Source organism: Helicoverpa armigera, chromosome 5 (genome assembly GCF_030705265.1).
Source record: "Helicoverpa armigera isolate CAAS_96S chromosome 5, ASM3070526v1, whole genome shotgun sequence".
Taxonomy (NCBI): Eukaryota; Metazoa; Arthropoda; class Insecta; order Lepidoptera; family Noctuidae; genus Helicoverpa; species Helicoverpa armigera.
This window is the reverse complement of record NC_087124.1, coordinates 2,159,515-2,178,117: the sequence shown is the minus strand read 5'-3', so window position 1 is coordinate 2,178,117 and position 18,603 is coordinate 2,159,515. Positions and strand designations below refer to the sequence as shown.

Below are 18,603 nucleotides of genomic sequence, written 5' to 3'. Positions count from 1 at the left end.
TTCATTCAACTGTCATGATCTGTCAAACCATTTTATTTTTTCTCTTTGAATTTGTAAACAAATCACGTTGAGGTTAAAATTGATTACCTTTATTTTATTTAAGTAGGGAATGTATGAGATTAACGTATAAACGATAAACATCTAGTGTGTATGACTGTTGGTAGAACAATCGCAACAAAATGAATGAGGATATCAGTGTAACTTTCATTATACCGGAGCATTGCCGATCTGAAAATGACTGCTCCGAAGAAATGCAATTGGCTTTTGTTGTAAGTAAAAAACTATCCTATTCGAATATTTTGTAAACATAAAACACAACTAATTATTATATAGGTCTTAGTGCTGCATCCCTGTATGAATTTTATCAATTGAGTGACCCTGATGATACTTCACTATTTTGATAAAATTAGATCTATGGCAATGAAATTTATCAAGTATATTGAAAAAAAACCTTGAATAGAATGTAATATAAAACTAACTGAACTTGGTCGGTGGATATCCAAGGGAAATTGAAGGAGTGACTTGTTCACTTGAATCTTTTCATTTTTTATTCATATTATTATATACAAATGTTCCTATAATAATCTACCATACCTACTTAAAGAACACACTTAACATAGTCTATCTAACATTCAAGTCTTATTACATACAATACTAATTAGGGAACAAATTAGTAAGTAAATAACCGTCTAAAACTGCATGTCACTGCCCTCATAAAACATGTCTGAACATGTTTACAAGTACATCACAAAAAACCCAAACAAATTACCCAAATCACACTGTGTAATTTTAAGTACACAAAAAATTGTTGCTGTGTACAACCATGACTATGACTAAAGTCATAAAAACTTGAAACTACAGTATCAGTCTTAAAAAATTTAGGTAGCTGTGATAGTTTATTCATAGGACAAAAAAAAACTATGATTTAAAACAAACAAAGTTACTCGGTCATAACAACTGAGCATAATCCGTAGCTACCTGCTGGTTCTTCTCTATGGGAATAACTTCTTATAATCAACCTACTATTTGGAGCCTCAAAGAACTTGACTTGGAAGATAGACTTAACCACAAACAAAGAAATAAAAAAGTTATATTCAGCAAATATTATATAACTTTAATGATATACATTAAATCCTTCTTCCAGACATGTGAACAGCACTGTGGCGGTGGTTTGCAAGCAAGATGGGTGCATGAGAGCAAGTGGACCAAGTTTGATGGCCTCACTAAACGGGATGTATTTGTGTTGACTGAGTTTGAAGGAACGCTATATGAGAGGCTACAGGCTACTAAGTGTTTGTAAGTATCAGACAAAATATTACTTTAATCTATAAAAATTAGATTGGTTGATAATTTTTTAAACAAATGCAGGTAATTTAGTTGTAGTCCTTTATTTAAAAATGTACATGCTGCTCAGTTTCAGTGGCATTCCACCCAAGACAAGCTATATTTGTTCCATGTTTTTCGATATAATTTTCTGTGTGACAGTATTCATAGCTTAACAATTTGAATAACAACGATATTCTAGATAATGTTTAGTCTAGAATCTTTATTTAATGATCATATGTAGACAAGGAATGTAGAGTTTATTAAACAATCACATTCAATTACTCTTTTCTCAGATTAGTTGGTCCACGCTGCTTATCATGCTGTTTAACAGAAGGAACACCTATACCATCAGGTCCTGAGCCTGTGTTCACAATAGCCATGAGAGGGTTGGTAGTCACTGCAAGTGGTCTATCAAAATCGCAGAAGGTATGCATAGTAGATATAAAGTGTAGAATGTGTTTTGAATTCTATTTCACCATTTTAAGTTGAATAGTCCTATTTATATTCATACCAGCTGCTCAGTATTCTCTTCAATTTTACCCATGTATAGCAAGAATGAATTCCCGCATTTGTTTAAAATGAGGTCTATATGTTATCTGCCGGGGCTGCGGGATTGTTCGAAAGAGTTACCGCGGCCCTGGTACATAAAAGGCCTACGACGGAACACGACGGTTTTTAGTCAGTAAGAGTCTGAAACTCCCTCACAGCTGCTAACCCACAGCGGGAGGGGTCATTTGATGATTTTTGAAAACAAAAGGTCTATATACTTGAATATAATCTAGGTTACTGCCATGTTTCATTAAAATTAACAAACATCACAAACTTTTGCTTTTATAATGTTAGTGTGATTGCTTATTGTGCTTCTAGGAGGAAATAAAGAAGAAAGTGCACTGGATGGGCGGCATATACAGCTCAGTTCTCACAGATGACACAACACACTTAGTATCAGATACTGTGCTCTCTGATAAATATGTTGTAAGTTTTATTTATTCCATTTTCTATAGCTCTACACCAAAGCCATAAAATAGCCAGAAAAGCCAAAAAAAAACAGCTTGTTTCTTAATGGCCAGTTTGATGAAATAATTTATGCGACTTGCAAAGAACCAGCTCTAGATTGTATGTTAATGTTCAATAATTTAATTAATCTGAGCTGAAATCCCCACCTATATTGCTTTCACCAACTTAACGTGCCTTCCAATGGGGAGGAACTCTTCATGACAACATGTAAAATATTCAGTATTCCTATAATCTTCTACCTATAGTTTCCCAACAATACACCATACTTACTTAATTCCAGAAATCAGTAGAAAAAGGTATACCAGTAATGGCAATGACATGGATAGAAGCAGTTTGGGAGACTTCCCTACGTCTCAACGTCAGTGGTTCATCTCCTGACTTCTTAGTACATAAGTTGCCTCCTTTCATGAACCTACAAGTGACAACATCAGGAATTACGAAGAAGGATAAACAGTTGATCATGAAGCTGGTGAATGAACATGGTGGAACGTTCTCTGGAGCCTTCCAGAGTGAAACTACTGATATTGTTGTGTTGACCAAGTTAGTATTTTTCTGTTGTTTGTACAGCAGTTCGTGTTAAATAATTTTGACGTTCTTAATTAAACTGTATGCAATATTGATATTACATATTTATGTTTTGTTGTTAATTCAAGTAATAGTTACCTAGTAATAGGTTTTGCAGTGAGTTGTATTCAACTTCAGAGCGGTAGTGTAATTTGAAGACAGCTGCATATGTGTTTTTTATGATTTATGTGAAAATCGTTAAAATCTGTGTTGTACTGTACAGGCATTGATTGCTAAACCTTAGGGTGCGTCCAAATCTGGCGAATGTGCCTCGAACGCGCAGCTCGCGAGCTTCGAATAAACTCATGCAAGGGTCGAACAAAAACGTACCCGCTCAGCTCGCAAAGGGCTCCCGAGCTGCGTACTCGCCAGATGTGGGCGGACCCTTAGGATCCATGCTAGCTGTCAGTTTTTTAAAAATCATATTTAAATGAATTGACTTCTTTTTCAGAGAAGGCATAGGCAGCGAGAAGTACAAAGCCGCCTTAGAGTACGGCAAGGCGGTGGTACTACCGTCGTGGGTGAAGCAGTCAGCGACGGCGGGCGTGGCGCTGCCGCTGCACAAGTTCACAGTGGCCGGCGCCTCCACGTCCTCGCCGCTCTGTTCTTCACGACTGCCTGATATGAGTGAGTTATATACAGTATTGTTGGGCTAGGCAGATGATACAATATAAAGCCGCCTTAGAGTAGCTCGGGATACGATGTTAATGCTAAGTAACGCTCGGCCCTCTCGAAATGTGGATGAGTGCCCTAATTAATCTAATCATAACAAGGCTCTCCATATTCTGGAAAGTACCCACAATAAACTGTGCACATCTTTGGCAGTCGTTACGTGGTTAATAAGAAAGTAACTCTGTCTATCTAATTGCGCCTTAACGCCAAAACTACTGAACCAATTAAGTGATTAAGTAGTTCCCTCAAGTTGCGAAGGGAGCTTCAAGCAATAATGTAGTTAATTTAATATTGTTTCAGGTTTAAACTTCTCCCGGATAACAAACTTGAGACCGCCGAGCAATTTCGTAGATGAAACGAGATCTGCTGAAACTACAATGATGTCCGGTAAAATTAGGGTAAGCTATCATTTTAATATAATTCATTAAGCTCATCATCATCCTCTTGCCTTTATCGCAATTTTATTTGGCATCGGCACAGTATGTTTTCTAGTTCCGTACTCTTCTATCTGCCGTCATCTTACAAGTTATAATTTAAAAGTGATTTATTAAAATCGGGTAACTCAAAATACTTTGGTTTTCAGTGTAATGCATAGTAGAGAGGATTTAAAAATTTTGAATTTTCAGTTAACACAAGAGAAGAAGAATGATGTTTCTATTGACAAGGAAATATTGACGGCGTTTGAAAACTTCGATATGAGTCTCATCAAGAAAGCTGGACCTATATTTGATGGATTTTGTGTAAGTATATATTTTTATTCAACCGTTTTTTTGTGAATAGTTATTGAGTTAATTTGTTATTGCTGTGTTGCGATTTGGTTTGGTTACTAAATATTTTGAGGAATTGAATAATTCTTCTGACAGTTACAGACATAAATGGCCTTACTACAAAAACTTAAACGTCTGTTTTAGACTACTCTAAAAAAATTGTGGCTGCAAAATGAACCATATGTCAACGTCATATTTTGTCATTTTTTTAGACAAGTCTTAAACTGACGTTTAAAAGTTTTTGTGGTAAGACGGTAATTCTTTAATATGTTATCTATAGAATAAAATAGATAAACTGCTTCGTTATTTATTTTTGAAAGTTACAGAAACATAGCTAAAATAAGATGCTTGGTAAAAAAGTCAAAATAATATTTTAAGTTCACTTGGTCAATGATTGATTACCTAAAAATAATCTTATGTTAATCTTATGTTATGTAATCTTATGTATAAAAATTAATTACTGTTCGTTAGTCTCACTAAAACTTGAGAATTTCTGGACCGATTTAGCTTATTTTTTGTAGAGGTTCAGGAAAGATTTCAATGATACGAACTTCGCGGGATCAGCACGTTAATTATATTTTTTCTACAGATCTGGGTCTCCGGCCTCGACGGTACAGCCCGCGACCGCGCCGCAGCCTGCGTGTCAAAGTGCGGCGGTGTCCGCTATGACTTGGCGCACCCGCGCGTGACGCACGCCGTGGCGGCGGGCGGCGCGGCGGCGCAGGCGGCGAGGGAGCTGCCCGCCGTGCCCGTGCTGTCGCCGCTGTGGTTGCTGAGCAGTGTGGAGGCTGGGAGGGCGTTGGATGAAGCACAAGTAATATTTTATGGGTGTTATTAATAGTAATTATTACAAAATAACTAGCGGTTTTCTCATGGTTTGACACCCATCGAAATTGCTACCCGTACCGGTATAAAATATAGCCTATGTTACTCACAGACAATGTAGCTTTCTGATGGTGAAAGAATTTTTAAAATCTGTAATGGTTAGCGATAACGCCACGCTAGCGAAAGGTATTATAAAAAATATCGGTAACACTGCGTTAAAGCGCTAACGATCGTTATTATTGAAAAGCTTAGAGGCAAGAATAGCTATGCCCAACTAATGTTAAATTCATATTCTACAATAGGTAAAGAATTTTATTCGCTGTTATACATATGTGTCTGAAAACTTGAAATAACAAAGAAATTGGCACATATACCTAATGATCTTATTGACCAAAATTACTTCTTTTCCTCAGTTCCTTATAGACACAAAGCCATCGACCCCAGCTAAATCAGCCCGTAAAGCCAGACTCGAACCCGCATCTCCTATGAGCAAGCGCAACCTAGCGCTACTGCGCCGCGGACCGCTCGACTTGCCGGCGCCGACACCTGAAGTGAAAGAACCACAGGAACCACAAGATGAACTGGTTAACCATTATTTGAGTCGTAAGTATTTTTTTACCTATAAAAATTACTAAGAAAAAAGTATGTGCTTATATCCGCGATAAACCGATAAACTACAGAATGGATTTACACAAGTTCTACATCAGTAGATAGAGGGAATCATGATAAAGTTTTTGGTATATTTTTTGTGCATATGCGAAGCCGTTGGTAGTTGGTAACGAGGGCTACAGTATAGTACTTCTATACTGAGTGTCAAAAGATGTTGTTTAAAAAACTTCATCTAGTAAACGTAGGAGGACATAGGAGTGTTAAAAATAGTAAACTTATTATTATTTTATTGTGGTTCCTGAATAATATATCTCATTTACAATTCTTTAGAATAGAAATGCGTTCGATTTCCCATATTTTTCTACCTACCATATTTCTCATTTATTCAGAACACATGCCTGAACCAGAGAAAGAGAGAACTCCGGAACCAGTTCCCAACGCAACAACACGTGAACATCCTGACATCACTGAGGACGCAGCCGAAGACCCCACTGAAGAGATCGAACAGATATTTAGAGGTTAGATTTATGTTGGATTTTAGACCTTATTGTGTTGGTATTAGGTCCTAAAGTTATGTGGAGTGTGTTGGGATAGATTTGGTATGTGGCTATCGTATCGAAATCTGAAGAATCAGTGAGTAATACAAAAGAAATGTATATTGGTATGGTACCTACCGAATGTTATGTGCAGTTGACAGATGTTAGTTTTCGAGGTAAAATACAGTTGTTTGTACTAGCTGATACCAAAAAGGACCGTGCCCCGGCGGGGTGTGGGACCGTGCCGGCTGAGCCACGGTCAGACATAAATTACTTCATACAAAATGTATACTATATAATGTTTACGTAATGGCCGGTCCCGGTTGCGGAACGATGTAGCGTGAATTATCCTTTATGGTTATGGTTTTACTACATACGTCAAAACTAGAATATTGTGGTTTCCCTCATTTTTGACCCATTTTAACCAGTAACTATCATAAAAATCGCCTTTTCTAAATTCCCCAGGCATCAAAATGGAAGTCCAAGGTCTAGACGACGACGCAATATGCGAGATAGGAGCGGAAGTATCAGCCGCGGGCGGGACGCTAGCCGCAGCCGGCGCGGGCGGGACACATGTGCTGGTGCCGCTAGATATGGACGTGAAGGAGCTGTGCAGTAAGGAGGCCGAGCCTGTCACTGTGTTTTGGGTGGTGAGTAGAGTTTCTGAAGGTTATGTCCAAGGTCTAGACGACGACGCAATATGCGAGATAGGAGCGGAAGTGTCGGCCGCGGGCGGGACACTAGCCGCAGCCGGCGCGGGCGGGACACATGTGCTGGTGCCGCTAGATATGGACGTGAAGGAGCTGTGCAGTAAGGAGGCCGAGCCTGTCACTGTGTTTTGGGTGGTGAGTAGAGTTTCTGAAGGTTATGTCCAAGGTCTAGACGACGACGCAATATGCGAGATAGGAGCGGAAGTGTCGGCCGCGGGCGGGACACTAGCCGCAGCCGGCGCGGGCGGGACACATGTGCTGGTGCCGCTAGATATGGACGTCAAGGAGCTGAGCAATAAGGAGGCCGAGCCTGTCACTGTGTTTTGGGTGGTAAGTAGGATATTTTGTCCAAGGTCCAGACGACGCAATATGTGAGATAGGAGCGGAAGTGTCGGCCGCGGGCGGGACACTTGCAGCCGCCGGCGCGGGCGGGACACATGTGCTGGTGCCGCTAGATATGGACGTCAAGGAGCTGAGCAATAAGGAGGCCGAACCTGTCACTGTGTTTTGGGTGGTAAGTAGTGTTTGGGAAGGTTTTGTGCAAGGTATAGATGACGCAATATGTGAGATAGGAGCGGAAGTGTCGGCCGCGGGCGGGACACTAGCCGCAGCCGGCGCGGGCGGGACACATGTGCTGGTGCTGCTAGATATGGACGTCAAGGAGCTGTGCAATAAGGAGGCCGAACCTGTCACTGTGTTTTGGGTGGTAAGTGGAGTATTTGGGATTTTTTTTTGTAAGGTAAGAGTCGGTTGTATTGAAGAAAAATCTCTTTTAAATGTCAGAAGTACTATTCTGCAAAGCCATTCAACATTGTCCAAGTTGCACTAATGAGGACTTGCGACGACTAAGCAACGCTTGGCGCGTTACGTTTGTGGATTTTTGACCATATGTTCATGATGAATTCCTCCATATTTCGGAAGAAGACACGTCAGTTTTTTTTGGGTCTGGGCTATTATTTGAACATCTTTGGCAGTCGGTAGCAGCCAGAAAGTCCGACAACCAGTTCTACTAAGGGGCATCGGGTTGAACCGGGTTGATGAGATCAGATAGGCAGCTCCATGTAAACATGTCCCACCAATAACAAACGCCACTGTCAAAGTTTTTAATTATTAACACACCAAATATTCTCTTCCAGAAAGACTGTCTGTCCCAACAAGAGCTGGTCCCCATACAATACTACCACCGGCCGGTGGCAGTGCCTCTGTCTGCCCCCGGGCCACTGACCGGCGTGGTGGCCAGTCTTAGCACATACAGTGGAGTTGAACGAGCCTTCCTCGACGAGCTAGCCAAGCTACTAGGAGCCACGTGAGTGATACAAGAAATAGAGATATATTATTTCTTAAACTATTTTTTTGATATCAAATTATAGGGTTGAATTTCATATAGCCAATCCGCCATCTTGGGGAGGCCGCCATATTGGATTTATGATGACGTGTTTTAGCTAGTCATGTATTGTCATTGTAATCGAAGACCTAGAAGTGGGTCGGTCAAATTAAGATTCCAAGATTTTCTTACATACATAGTTAGTTACAAGTGAAGCTAATAAGCGTGTTGAAAAGATAAATAAGTATATAAATAGAGCTAGTTCCCATACAATACTACCACCGGCCGGTGGCAGTGCCTGTGTCTGCCCCCGGGCCACTGACCGGCGTGGTGGCCAGTCTCAGCACATACAGTGGAGTCGAACGAGCCTTCCTCGACGAGCTGGCCAAACTACTAGGAGCCACGTGAGTGATACAAGAAATAGAGATTCTTTCTTAAACTTTTTTTAACCTAAATCATAGGGTTGCATTTCAAATAGTCCGCCATCTTGGGGATGCCGCCATATTGGATTTATAATGACGTATCTTAGCTAGTCATGTAATGTTATCAGAACTCAGAAGACCGGGAAGTAGGTCAAATTAAGATTCCAAGATTTTCTTATATACATAGTTACAAGTGAAGCTAATATAAGCGCGTGAAAAAGATAAATAAGTAGATAAATAGAGCTGGTCCCCATACTATACTATCACCGGCCGGTAGCAGTGCCTCTGTCTGCCCCCGGGCCACTGACCGGCGTGGTGGCCAGTCTGAGCACATACAGTGGAACGAGCCTTCCTCGACGAGCTAGCCAAACTACTAGGAGCCACGTGAGTTATATAAGAAATAGAGATACATATATTCTTTTCTAAACTATTATTTTTTTATATCAAATTATAGGGTTGCATTTCAAATAGCCAATCAGCCATCTTGGAGAGACCGCCATATTGGATTTATGATGACGTTTTTCAGCTAGTCATGTATTGTCATCGTAATCGGAGACCTAGAAGTGGGTCGGTCAAATTAAGAATCCCAAGATTTTCTTACATACATAGTTAGTTGCAAGTGAAGCTAATATAAGCGCGTTAAAAAGATAAATAAGTCGATGAATAGAGCTGGTCCCCATACAATACTACCACCGGCCGGTAGCAGTGCCTCTGTCTGCTCCCGGGCCACTGACCGGCGTGGTGGCCAGCCTTAGCACATACAGTGGAGTTGAACGAGCCTTCCTCGACGAGCTGGCTAAACTGCTGGGGGCTACGTGAGTGTAGACAAACAAACAAACAGTGAAATAATTCGATTAGTCAATTGATCAATTAGGCCATTATTTATCGATAATTTAGTCGACAAATATTCGGTAAATAAATCGATAAATCAGAATCATTCCAGTATATAATAATTGAATCAACTAATTAATTGATTAGTTAGAGTATTAGACCAATCGAACAAACAATAAATCGATTGATCAATCAATCGAACCCAATTTTGTATCCGTGTCGTAATACAAATAAATAGTACAGTAAATCATAATACACAAATAATTAATTGTTATTAAATAAAAATTCATCCTTATACAAATCGTTTAAATAATGGAATACCAAATTGACTTTCTAATTAAAATCCCTCTCTTACAGCACACAACTACGTTTCTGCCGACGCAACACAGCGAACGCTCTAGCATCCACCCACCTCATATGTCCGACGGCCACCGGCGACAAGTACCTCGGCGCCTTGAAGTGGGGTCTGCCGGCCGTGCAGGCGTCCTGGTTACTGCACTGCGCGGAGGAAGGCAGGCGGGTCAGCGAGAGGGGACATCTTGTTGGAGATACTAAAGGTAAGTTTCATTAAGATACTAGCTTTCGCCGGCGGTTTCACCCGCGTCCCGTAGCCGGATGGTGACAAAAACTATCCTAAAACCTTCTCCCGGGTCTAAGTTACCTTACCTCCCCCTCCCCTCTGATTTTCAGCCAAATCGGTCAAGCCGTTTTCATGTTATGTCGTGCCAACGGAAAGCGGGTTTCATTTTTGTATATATAGATGATAGCATTTTAGGGAGGTTACATCCCTTAAAAGCGTCATTTAAGCGACTTTCCATCATGCAACCCTCTTAAGTTCAACCTTATCATCAGTGTCTAAACGACAATGGAACTATGGAGGATGAGTTAGTTTAGGAAAGATTTTGAACTACAAGAACTAGGGGTTTGTTAGCGAAAATGATTATTGTAAGTTTAGAAGTCAAACTAATGGGTACGATTGACAAGTACCTCGGCGCCTTGAAGTGGGGTCTGCCCGCCGTGCAGGCGTCATGGTTACTGCACTGCGCAGAGGAAGGCAGGCGGGTCAGTGAGAGGGGACATCTTGTTGGGGATACTAAAGGTAGGTTTCATTAAGATATGATGGCATTTTAGGAAGGTTTCATCCTTTAAAAGTGTAATTTAAGTGAATTTCCATCATGTGTTCCTTTCAAGGTTAGTTAGGTCGCCTTAAGGTGATTTGCTGGACTTTCCTATTCGGATGCAGCTGAGTACAGGTAGTTGCCAGTCTGAACTCCTCAACCCAGTTAAACTGCATCCTCTTCCTATGATTGGTTATTAGACTTTCTGACTTCTGTAACGATATTGAAATGGTAGCCGGGACCCAAAAATGTTACGTGCTATTCGATACATGGAGACCCTCGTCATATTAAGATGTGACAGCCTCTCGGTACGTACGGTCGGTCCACAAGTTCTTTCACCATAAAAATAACATGATATTATTGTTTCAGCACCACCCTCACCACAACCTCAAATCGAAGAGGAACCAGAACCGATGGAAGTACAAGCCCCCGAACCGCCTCCCGAAGTACAAGCAGACGAACAGACAAGCACAACTACAGACAAAGACAAAGAGAACGAGATGTTACCGCCGGCTGGCACCGCTATACCCCGGCGCGGGTCTGTGCCCAGTCGGGAACAGACGCCCAAGGCTAAAGGTAAGAAAGACAATATGATTTATGTTATAATTTACATAATTTCTATAGTCAAAAAAATAGAATCGTATACCGTTTCAAATACATAGTCCCCCTTAGCAATGCATGGTCAAATGATCAGTGGTAAATGGTCCCAATTACATGTGACATAAATAACTTAAAAAAAAAAACACATTGTTCTGATGAAATACTCGTATGACTTCTTTGTATTACTTATATGGTAATCTTTTTGTTCAGATGTGGAGGAAATGTCGCCAGCATCCCGGTACATAGCAATGGCTCGTCAAGGTTTGCTGGGAGGCGACTCGCAAGAAACGCCCAAACGTGTTGACAATCACGAAGGCGATAAGCAAGGTAAGTTTTATATTTAAATTAACATAAACTCTGCAGAAATTAAGTTCCTTGTTTTGTTCAGTCTGTTTTATGAATAAATGTCCTGAATACTAAAAAAAAGAAAAACTATACCTAGGTTTAGGTACCGTTGTCGTCAAATAAAATGAGGAAGCTTTGTTGTAATATGTCTACTTGAAATAAATATCTTTGACTTGACGTTGTTGTCTTCTTTCAGATGCGGAATGTGCAGTAAAAACTCCTCAGTTTGAGGATGCATTGTCGACGCCGAACTTAGCCGCTCTCAGTCCTACTACAAGGCGACGGTTACAAGCTGTGAGACGCGGGGAAATGCCGTCTGACCCTATACGTACTCCTGTAGATCCTTGTGAGTTTCACATCTTCATTTAATATCAGAGCGCTTCTACACTAGCGGACATATTTTGTGCGGCGAAAATCATTTTATATACTTACATACTATTCCGTGTAGCGAAAGAAAATTAACATTCATACGTCCAGACGTAATTTTACGGTTGAACCGGTATTTGCCAATGTAAAGTTGAACAATCTTAATATGACTTAATACATAAAGTAAATATTTGGTATATAAATGAACTACTTACCATCGTATTTACAGACATATGCATTTAAACTACCATATAAAAATTCAAGATTAACAACAAGTAGCAAGATTCTTTATTTTTACTCGAATGGAGCATATTAGGTTATTATGTATAAGTATCTAGTATTTAACACTGCCAAAAAGCCATCAAACCCTCACTCCTACATACATAACTCTATAAAATTCCCGTACACAGTTGACCGTCGTCCGTCAACCCCGGACAGTGCGTTCGGCGCGTCACTCCGCCCGGGCGCCGACCGCATGTCGCCCGACGCTCGCAAGCGACTGTGGCAGTTTGTAGACGGACTGCCCAGTAAGCAGCCTGAACCCGTTGTTAAGGATAAACATACGGTAAGTGGATTAAGGCGAGGAATTGGTCAACAATAATTCCATAACCGGCACGCGCATCTAAGGCGCCAAAAGGGGTCGGAGCGTCTGAGCGGGGCGAGGATAACAATACGCGCGCTAGCTTATAACTAAAAGTCGTAAGCGACAAAATGGTTTTGTAATTTTATTATTTAGAAATGATAATTTGATAAAAAATCCTTCTACTGTTTTAAAGAGTATGTATATACTCAACTACTAAAAAAGTTAAGAGGCTTTAATCGGTCCCGTTTGCCCATAATATGTGAATCTCTTTTTAAAAAGAGGTATGTTTGATATATTTTTCTCTGTTATAAAAGTTACCTAATCATGTTTCTACAACTAACAAAATAAGGTTTATATCATGAACTTTCAGGTAACCAAGTTGTATTTTGATCCGTTTTGTATTTACTGAGAAAAATTGACATCCTTGGCGCCAAAAATTCCAATTCGTCCTCTTAAAAAAATTACTTCATATATCACCAGCCTCCACTGGTGGTAACATATAACATGATAAAAAAATGAAGTGATGATGTTATGGTATTCTAATGATAAGGAAGACTGCAATTTTTTTTATTACGTAGTTAAAAGTTTCCTCCTTGTCTTACTTTTACTACGTTCCCAAGAAAATGTCAATTTTGACGCCAGTCTGATAATTATAAATCACTTCTTGTTCGACAATATACATATAACAGTGTTAATGTTAGTGTATAACAGTGTTAGTTAATTTTATTCTTGTTATTTGCATAGCAGACCAAATCGAAGGGTTATGTAGTAAGTTCGTATTGTTACCTTCTAACATTGTTTTATCATTGTTCTATATTTAACTATGTTTATTTTTCTAGCCATTATCAGAAATCCGCAACAGATTCCTCGCACAATTCAACGGTGATGCGCCCACGCCGCCCTCTGAACACAATGTAGCTCCCAGGAAATTGCAATTACAGGTAAACATTATTGTTATTATATTTAAGAAGAGAAAGTTGGGCTATTTAAGAATTTTGAAGTAAATTAGCCATGGTTAACGAAGTTTAAACATTGAAATACTTAGTTTGGATATGTATATTTTGTTCCAGGACCAATGTGAGACACCACCAGCAAAAATAGCCAAAATTACGCCAGATCAGGTAAATACTTACAATATTATGTAAAATATCTAAAAATAATGTTACAGGTTTAGAAATAGTACGTGATAGCAAGTTTTTTCACCTATGAAGGCAGCTGTTTACCAAAGAAAAAATATAACTATGTAATATAATCATTATCCTCCTGCCCTTATCTTAATTTTATATGGGGTTGGCGCAGCATGTTTTCTCCTTCCATACTCTTCTATCTGCCGTCGTCTCACAAGTAACATTATTTATTAAATATAACTATGTAATATCAGTCAAATAATCGTACGTATCAGAGTGCAGGCGGCATGTCGCCGCGTGCCGCCAGTGGCGGCGTGGCGTCGCCGCGCATCCCGCCCGCCGTGGACGCGCAGCTGCAGCGACTCAACGCCGCGCTCACGGGCCGCCTCAGCTCGCAGAGAGCCAGGCGCCAGAGAGACTCGGTGCCGGCTGTGCCGGAACCACGTAAGTGTTACGTATCACCTGTGTTTTTATTTTAGATGGTAAGTTCCATAAAATATGACAAGTGTGTTGTAGTGAAGACCAAACTCTTCACCACTTCTTCTTCCCAGTCCCCACTAGGAAGTGGTGAAAGGGCCGTAGCCGTATTTTATCCCATTAGCGAACCTTCCTCAAATATTTCCCAACAAGATACTCTTTTGTCGAATCCCAGAAACTGAACACAAAAGTTTTTTTTTTATATTTAATACAGTGACTCAATGTATGTCTAGCGCCAGATTCAGAACCGGCTCCCGAATCGCAACCCAACACAGTGGGCTGGGACGACACGACGCCCGCGCAGCAACCGACAACTGTCGAACAAGAGACCTCCGTGCAAATCAAGCGGTTCATGCTCTCTTCTAATGTTGATGTGAGTATATTTTTTCTTGGAATTGAAGGAACTATGCACATGAAATGATGTATTTTTGAAATTTTATTTCGTATTTTTAACTATCAATATGTATTTATAACAGGTTACTTGCCCATTGTTCTTTATAAAACTTACTAACTTATTCGTTGACTTCATCCACTTAGAGCTCCGCCATTTCGACCGTGTATAACATATGCCAAACGTGCATAACAGACGCCCTGAATAACTTATTAAATATCTTCTTCTTTTGTTACCTTTTACTGTCCCATTGCTGGGAACAGTCCCCTATATCTTTTGCAATATTGATTTTTTGTTTCCAGAATCGCGACGACATAATCTCCATGATAGCCCACCTAGGCGGCGAAGTTTGCGAAGGTGCTGAATTAGACCCTGAGGCCACTCACTTACTATGTGCCGCCCCGGGCCGAAGCGAGAAGATGTTAGGCTCCATAGCGGCCGGCAGATGGGTGCTACACCCCGTGTATGTCGCCAAGAGCAGAGCCGCTGGCACCTTCCTACCGGTCAGTAGTAGCTATAGAATGTTCTAGAACTTGCTAGATCTTGAGAGCAGTGAGAAGATGTTAGGCTCCATAGCGGCCGGCAGATGGGTGCTACATCCCGTGTATGTCGCCAAGAGCAGAGCCGCTGGCACCTTCCTACCGGTCAGTAGTAGCTATAGAATGTTCTAGAACTTGCTAGATCTTGAGAGCAGTGAGAAGATGTTAGGCTCCATAGCGGCCGGCAGATGGGTGCTACATCCCGTGTATGTCGCCAAGAGCAGAGCCGCTGGCACCTTCCTACCGGTCAGTAGTAGCTATAGAATGTTCTAGAACTTGCTAGATCTTGAGAGCAGTGAGAAGATGTTAGGCTCCATAGCGGCCGGCAGATGGGTGCTACACCCCGTGTATGTCGCCAAGAGCAGAGCCGCTGGCATCTTCCTACCGGTCTGTAGTAGCTATAGAACGTTCTAGAAATTGCTAGATCCTGAGTGAGAAGATGTTAGGCTCCATAGCGGCCGGCAGATGGGTGCTACACCCCGTGTATGTCGCCAAGAGCAGAGCCGCTGGCATCTTCCTACCGGTCTGTAGTAGCTATAGAACGTTCTAGAAATTGCTAGATCCTGAGTGAGAAGATGTTAGGCTCCATAGCGGCCGGCAGATGGGTGCTACACCCCGTGTACGTCGCCAAGAGCAGAGCCGCTGGCACCTTCCTACCGGTCAGTAGTAACTATAGAATGGTCTAGAACTTAGTACATCCTGAGTGCAATGAAGATATAATGTTGTAAAACTTTTCTTGAACTTTAGGATTTTACCATTATTTTCTGGTACTATAATCCGGTTAGTCTGGAAGCCGACCTCAACATAGTTGGTAAAGAGGCTCGAAAGATGATTGATTTCTGGTTCTTTTCAAAATATTGATTACCTATTACCTAATAGTTGATTTATCGTGTAGATTGACTAAACATATTTCTTTCTATCAGTTAAACTTATAGCGTTGTTTTAATATTGTAGGAAGAAGAATACGAATGGGGTAATCCCCTAGCGACATGCCTCCCTCCCCTGTCGGGTGCGGAGCGCAGCCTCGCGCGGGCGGCACACCGCTGGCGCAGCGCCAGAGAGAGCGGGGCTCCCGGGCCCTTCGCCGGCGTCGTGGCGCTGCTGCACGTGCCGCCACCACGACGACGACTGCTGGCACGACTCGTCACTGCCGGCGGGGGAGACGCGCCGGGGGATGAGTGAGTACTAGTAGCTATAGTACGCGCCAAATAAGCGTGCAATAAAGTTTGTTCACTTCCTTCTACTAATGTATCCCAATATTACAAAACGACACGAAAAAAATGTATGGGCAGTGTCGCTAACACGATCAATACAAGTGTATCGTGATAAGAGGCGATCTTGTCACAAAGGATTACAAACCTTTGGTCAAAATTATGATCAGTCGTTTTTATTTTAAATATGGGCAGATAATTAAACTCATTAAAAATAACAACAAACTAACAAAACACTAAAACAAAATAACAGCAATAACAAAACTAAAACGAGAGAAAACTTTCCGAGTAGGAGTACCTACACAAATTGAGTAGTTTATCCCAAGCGCATTCCGAATTCGGAATGACGGAAGGACATTGTTACAAAATGCCGCCATTTTGTCTGTCCTCAAACAAACAGGTGATGCGCCCCTGACGGCAGGGCGGTTGAATGACCTTTATTGCAAGTTTATTTGGCGCGTACTATAGTAGTCACTACCACCGTCACAAAAACGACTACTACCCACTAGCAAGCGCAGCGTAGGACGTCCACCAACAAGGTGGACAGACGATCTCATAAAGGTCGCTGGAAGACGCTGGATGCAAGTCGCCTCCAACAGGTATCTGTGGAGATCTAAGGGGGAGGCCTATGTTCAGTGGACGTCCTATGGCTGAGATGATGATGATGACGACCACCGTCACAGTAGCTGGCCAATTCGTTCGTGACATGTTGGAGACGACATGGAGCTCATCATCATCCTCCGAGCCTTTTTCCCAACTATGTTGGGATCGGCTTCCAGTCTAACCGAATTCAGCTGAGTACCAGTGCTTTACAAGGAGCGACTGCCCTGCCTGACCTCCTCAACCCAGTTACCCGGGCAACCCGATACCCTTTGGTTAGACTGGTGTCAGACTTACTGGCTTCTGACTACCCGTAACGACTGTCAAGGATGTTCAATGACAGCCGGGACCTACAGTTTAAATACATAATTTTAAACTAACTACTCTTTTCTTCTTTCAGACCGCCTTACACAAATGACGACATAACAGTATGCTTTGCTGACATAAAGCGCTACCCGCTATCGGACAGAGACAGTGCTTGGCTTATTTCCAAGCGAATACCTGTATGTGCTCCCGTGTTATTGAGTTCCTACCTCACTGACGATCCGCCGCCGAAGCCTGAAGATCACTGCTTACCTGACTATCGACCTTAAAGCGAAGAAGTTAGAGTTGAAATTTCCAAAACAGGTGTGTATAAAAATGCTGTATTCTTCAAAGTTAATGTCTTAATCGAATATTCGACCTTAGTATCTGAGCTAAACGCACGATGTATCAAGAACAATTTTACCAGACTTTCGATCGTAATAGCAAAGATATAAAGTCGTAATTTCTATATGAACAAATGTCACATTACCGGTCACGTTTCCTATATGAAAAGGTAATGATTTGTTTCTTTGAATTTAGACGTTATTGTTATGTAAATAGAGTCTAGAAGTTGTGCACGCAGTGCGTAGTTAGTATTGAATAGAATTCATTAAAGTTTGTTGCACAATTTTGTTAATAATATTCCAATACACATTTTGAATTGTATTTGTTCAATTTTAGACCTAAATTGTATAAACATAGAGCCTAAAATACATACCATCACACTGTTAATGCTATTGTTTAAATAATTCCCGCCGATATCACATCATATTATGTAGAATCTGTTAAGGGGTCTACACACCAAAGCCGCTGACCCGGCGGCACAGCCCCGGCGGCTTAGTGCCGCCAGGTTAACCCGGCGGCTTCAGAATGTCCAAGCCGATCGACTTTGCCGGCGGCACGACAGCCGCGGGATGTGGTGTTCTAGTAATTGCCAAATACTTTATGAAAGTCGGCGGGCAACTGACTGAGTGTGTGGAAAGGGATGCCGTCGGCATGCTGCCCCGCCGGCTTGCCCGCGCGGTCGCAAGCCGGCGGCATGATTGTACAAAATAAGGCCGGCGGGTTGGGCCGCCGGGCTGTGCCGCCGGCGTCAGCGGCTTTGGTGTGTAGACCCCTTAAGACCCAATTTTAATGAAAAAACTAAACTTCGTTGTTCAAACTATGTTCTGCAGGCTGGTCCTGGTAGTCAATAATATACCTTAGCACAATATGCTTAAGGGTTAAAACCTGTTGCAAATTGAATAGACCATATTATATGTAATGCATACCTGATGAAGTTATTTTTATCAGTATAATCTGTTTGAAAACAATAATTGAGAATATTATATCATTTCTGT

General features: G+C 41.5%; 1 protein-coding gene across 1 annotated transcript; it reads left to right on the top strand.

Moving 5' to 3' along the window:
- Positions 1-22: 22 nt before the first annotated feature.
- LOC110383085 (DNA topoisomerase 2-binding protein 1) lies at positions 23-18,062 on the top strand. The gene is made up of 25 exons (XM_064034613.1): positions 23-269; positions 1,145-1,296; positions 1,620-1,752; positions 2,194-2,301; positions 2,624-2,883; positions 3,359-3,534; positions 3,880-3,977; positions 4,206-4,319; positions 4,936-5,160; positions 5,585-5,774; positions 6,170-6,298; positions 6,782-6,966; positions 8,163-8,332; positions 9,961-10,160; positions 11,091-11,297; positions 11,532-11,648; positions 11,863-12,012; positions 12,443-12,597; positions 13,455-13,556; positions 13,686-13,736; positions 14,018-14,186; positions 14,453-14,592; positions 14,913-15,113; positions 16,104-16,327; positions 17,361-18,062. Exons 1-25 carry the CDS (start codon positions 180-182, stop codon positions 17,551-17,553), a joined length of 3,939 nt encoding a protein of 1,312 aa, XP_063890683.1. The 5' UTR covers positions 23-179; the 3' UTR covers positions 17,554-18,062.
- The last annotated feature ends 541 nt before the right edge of the window (positions 18,063-18,603 follow it).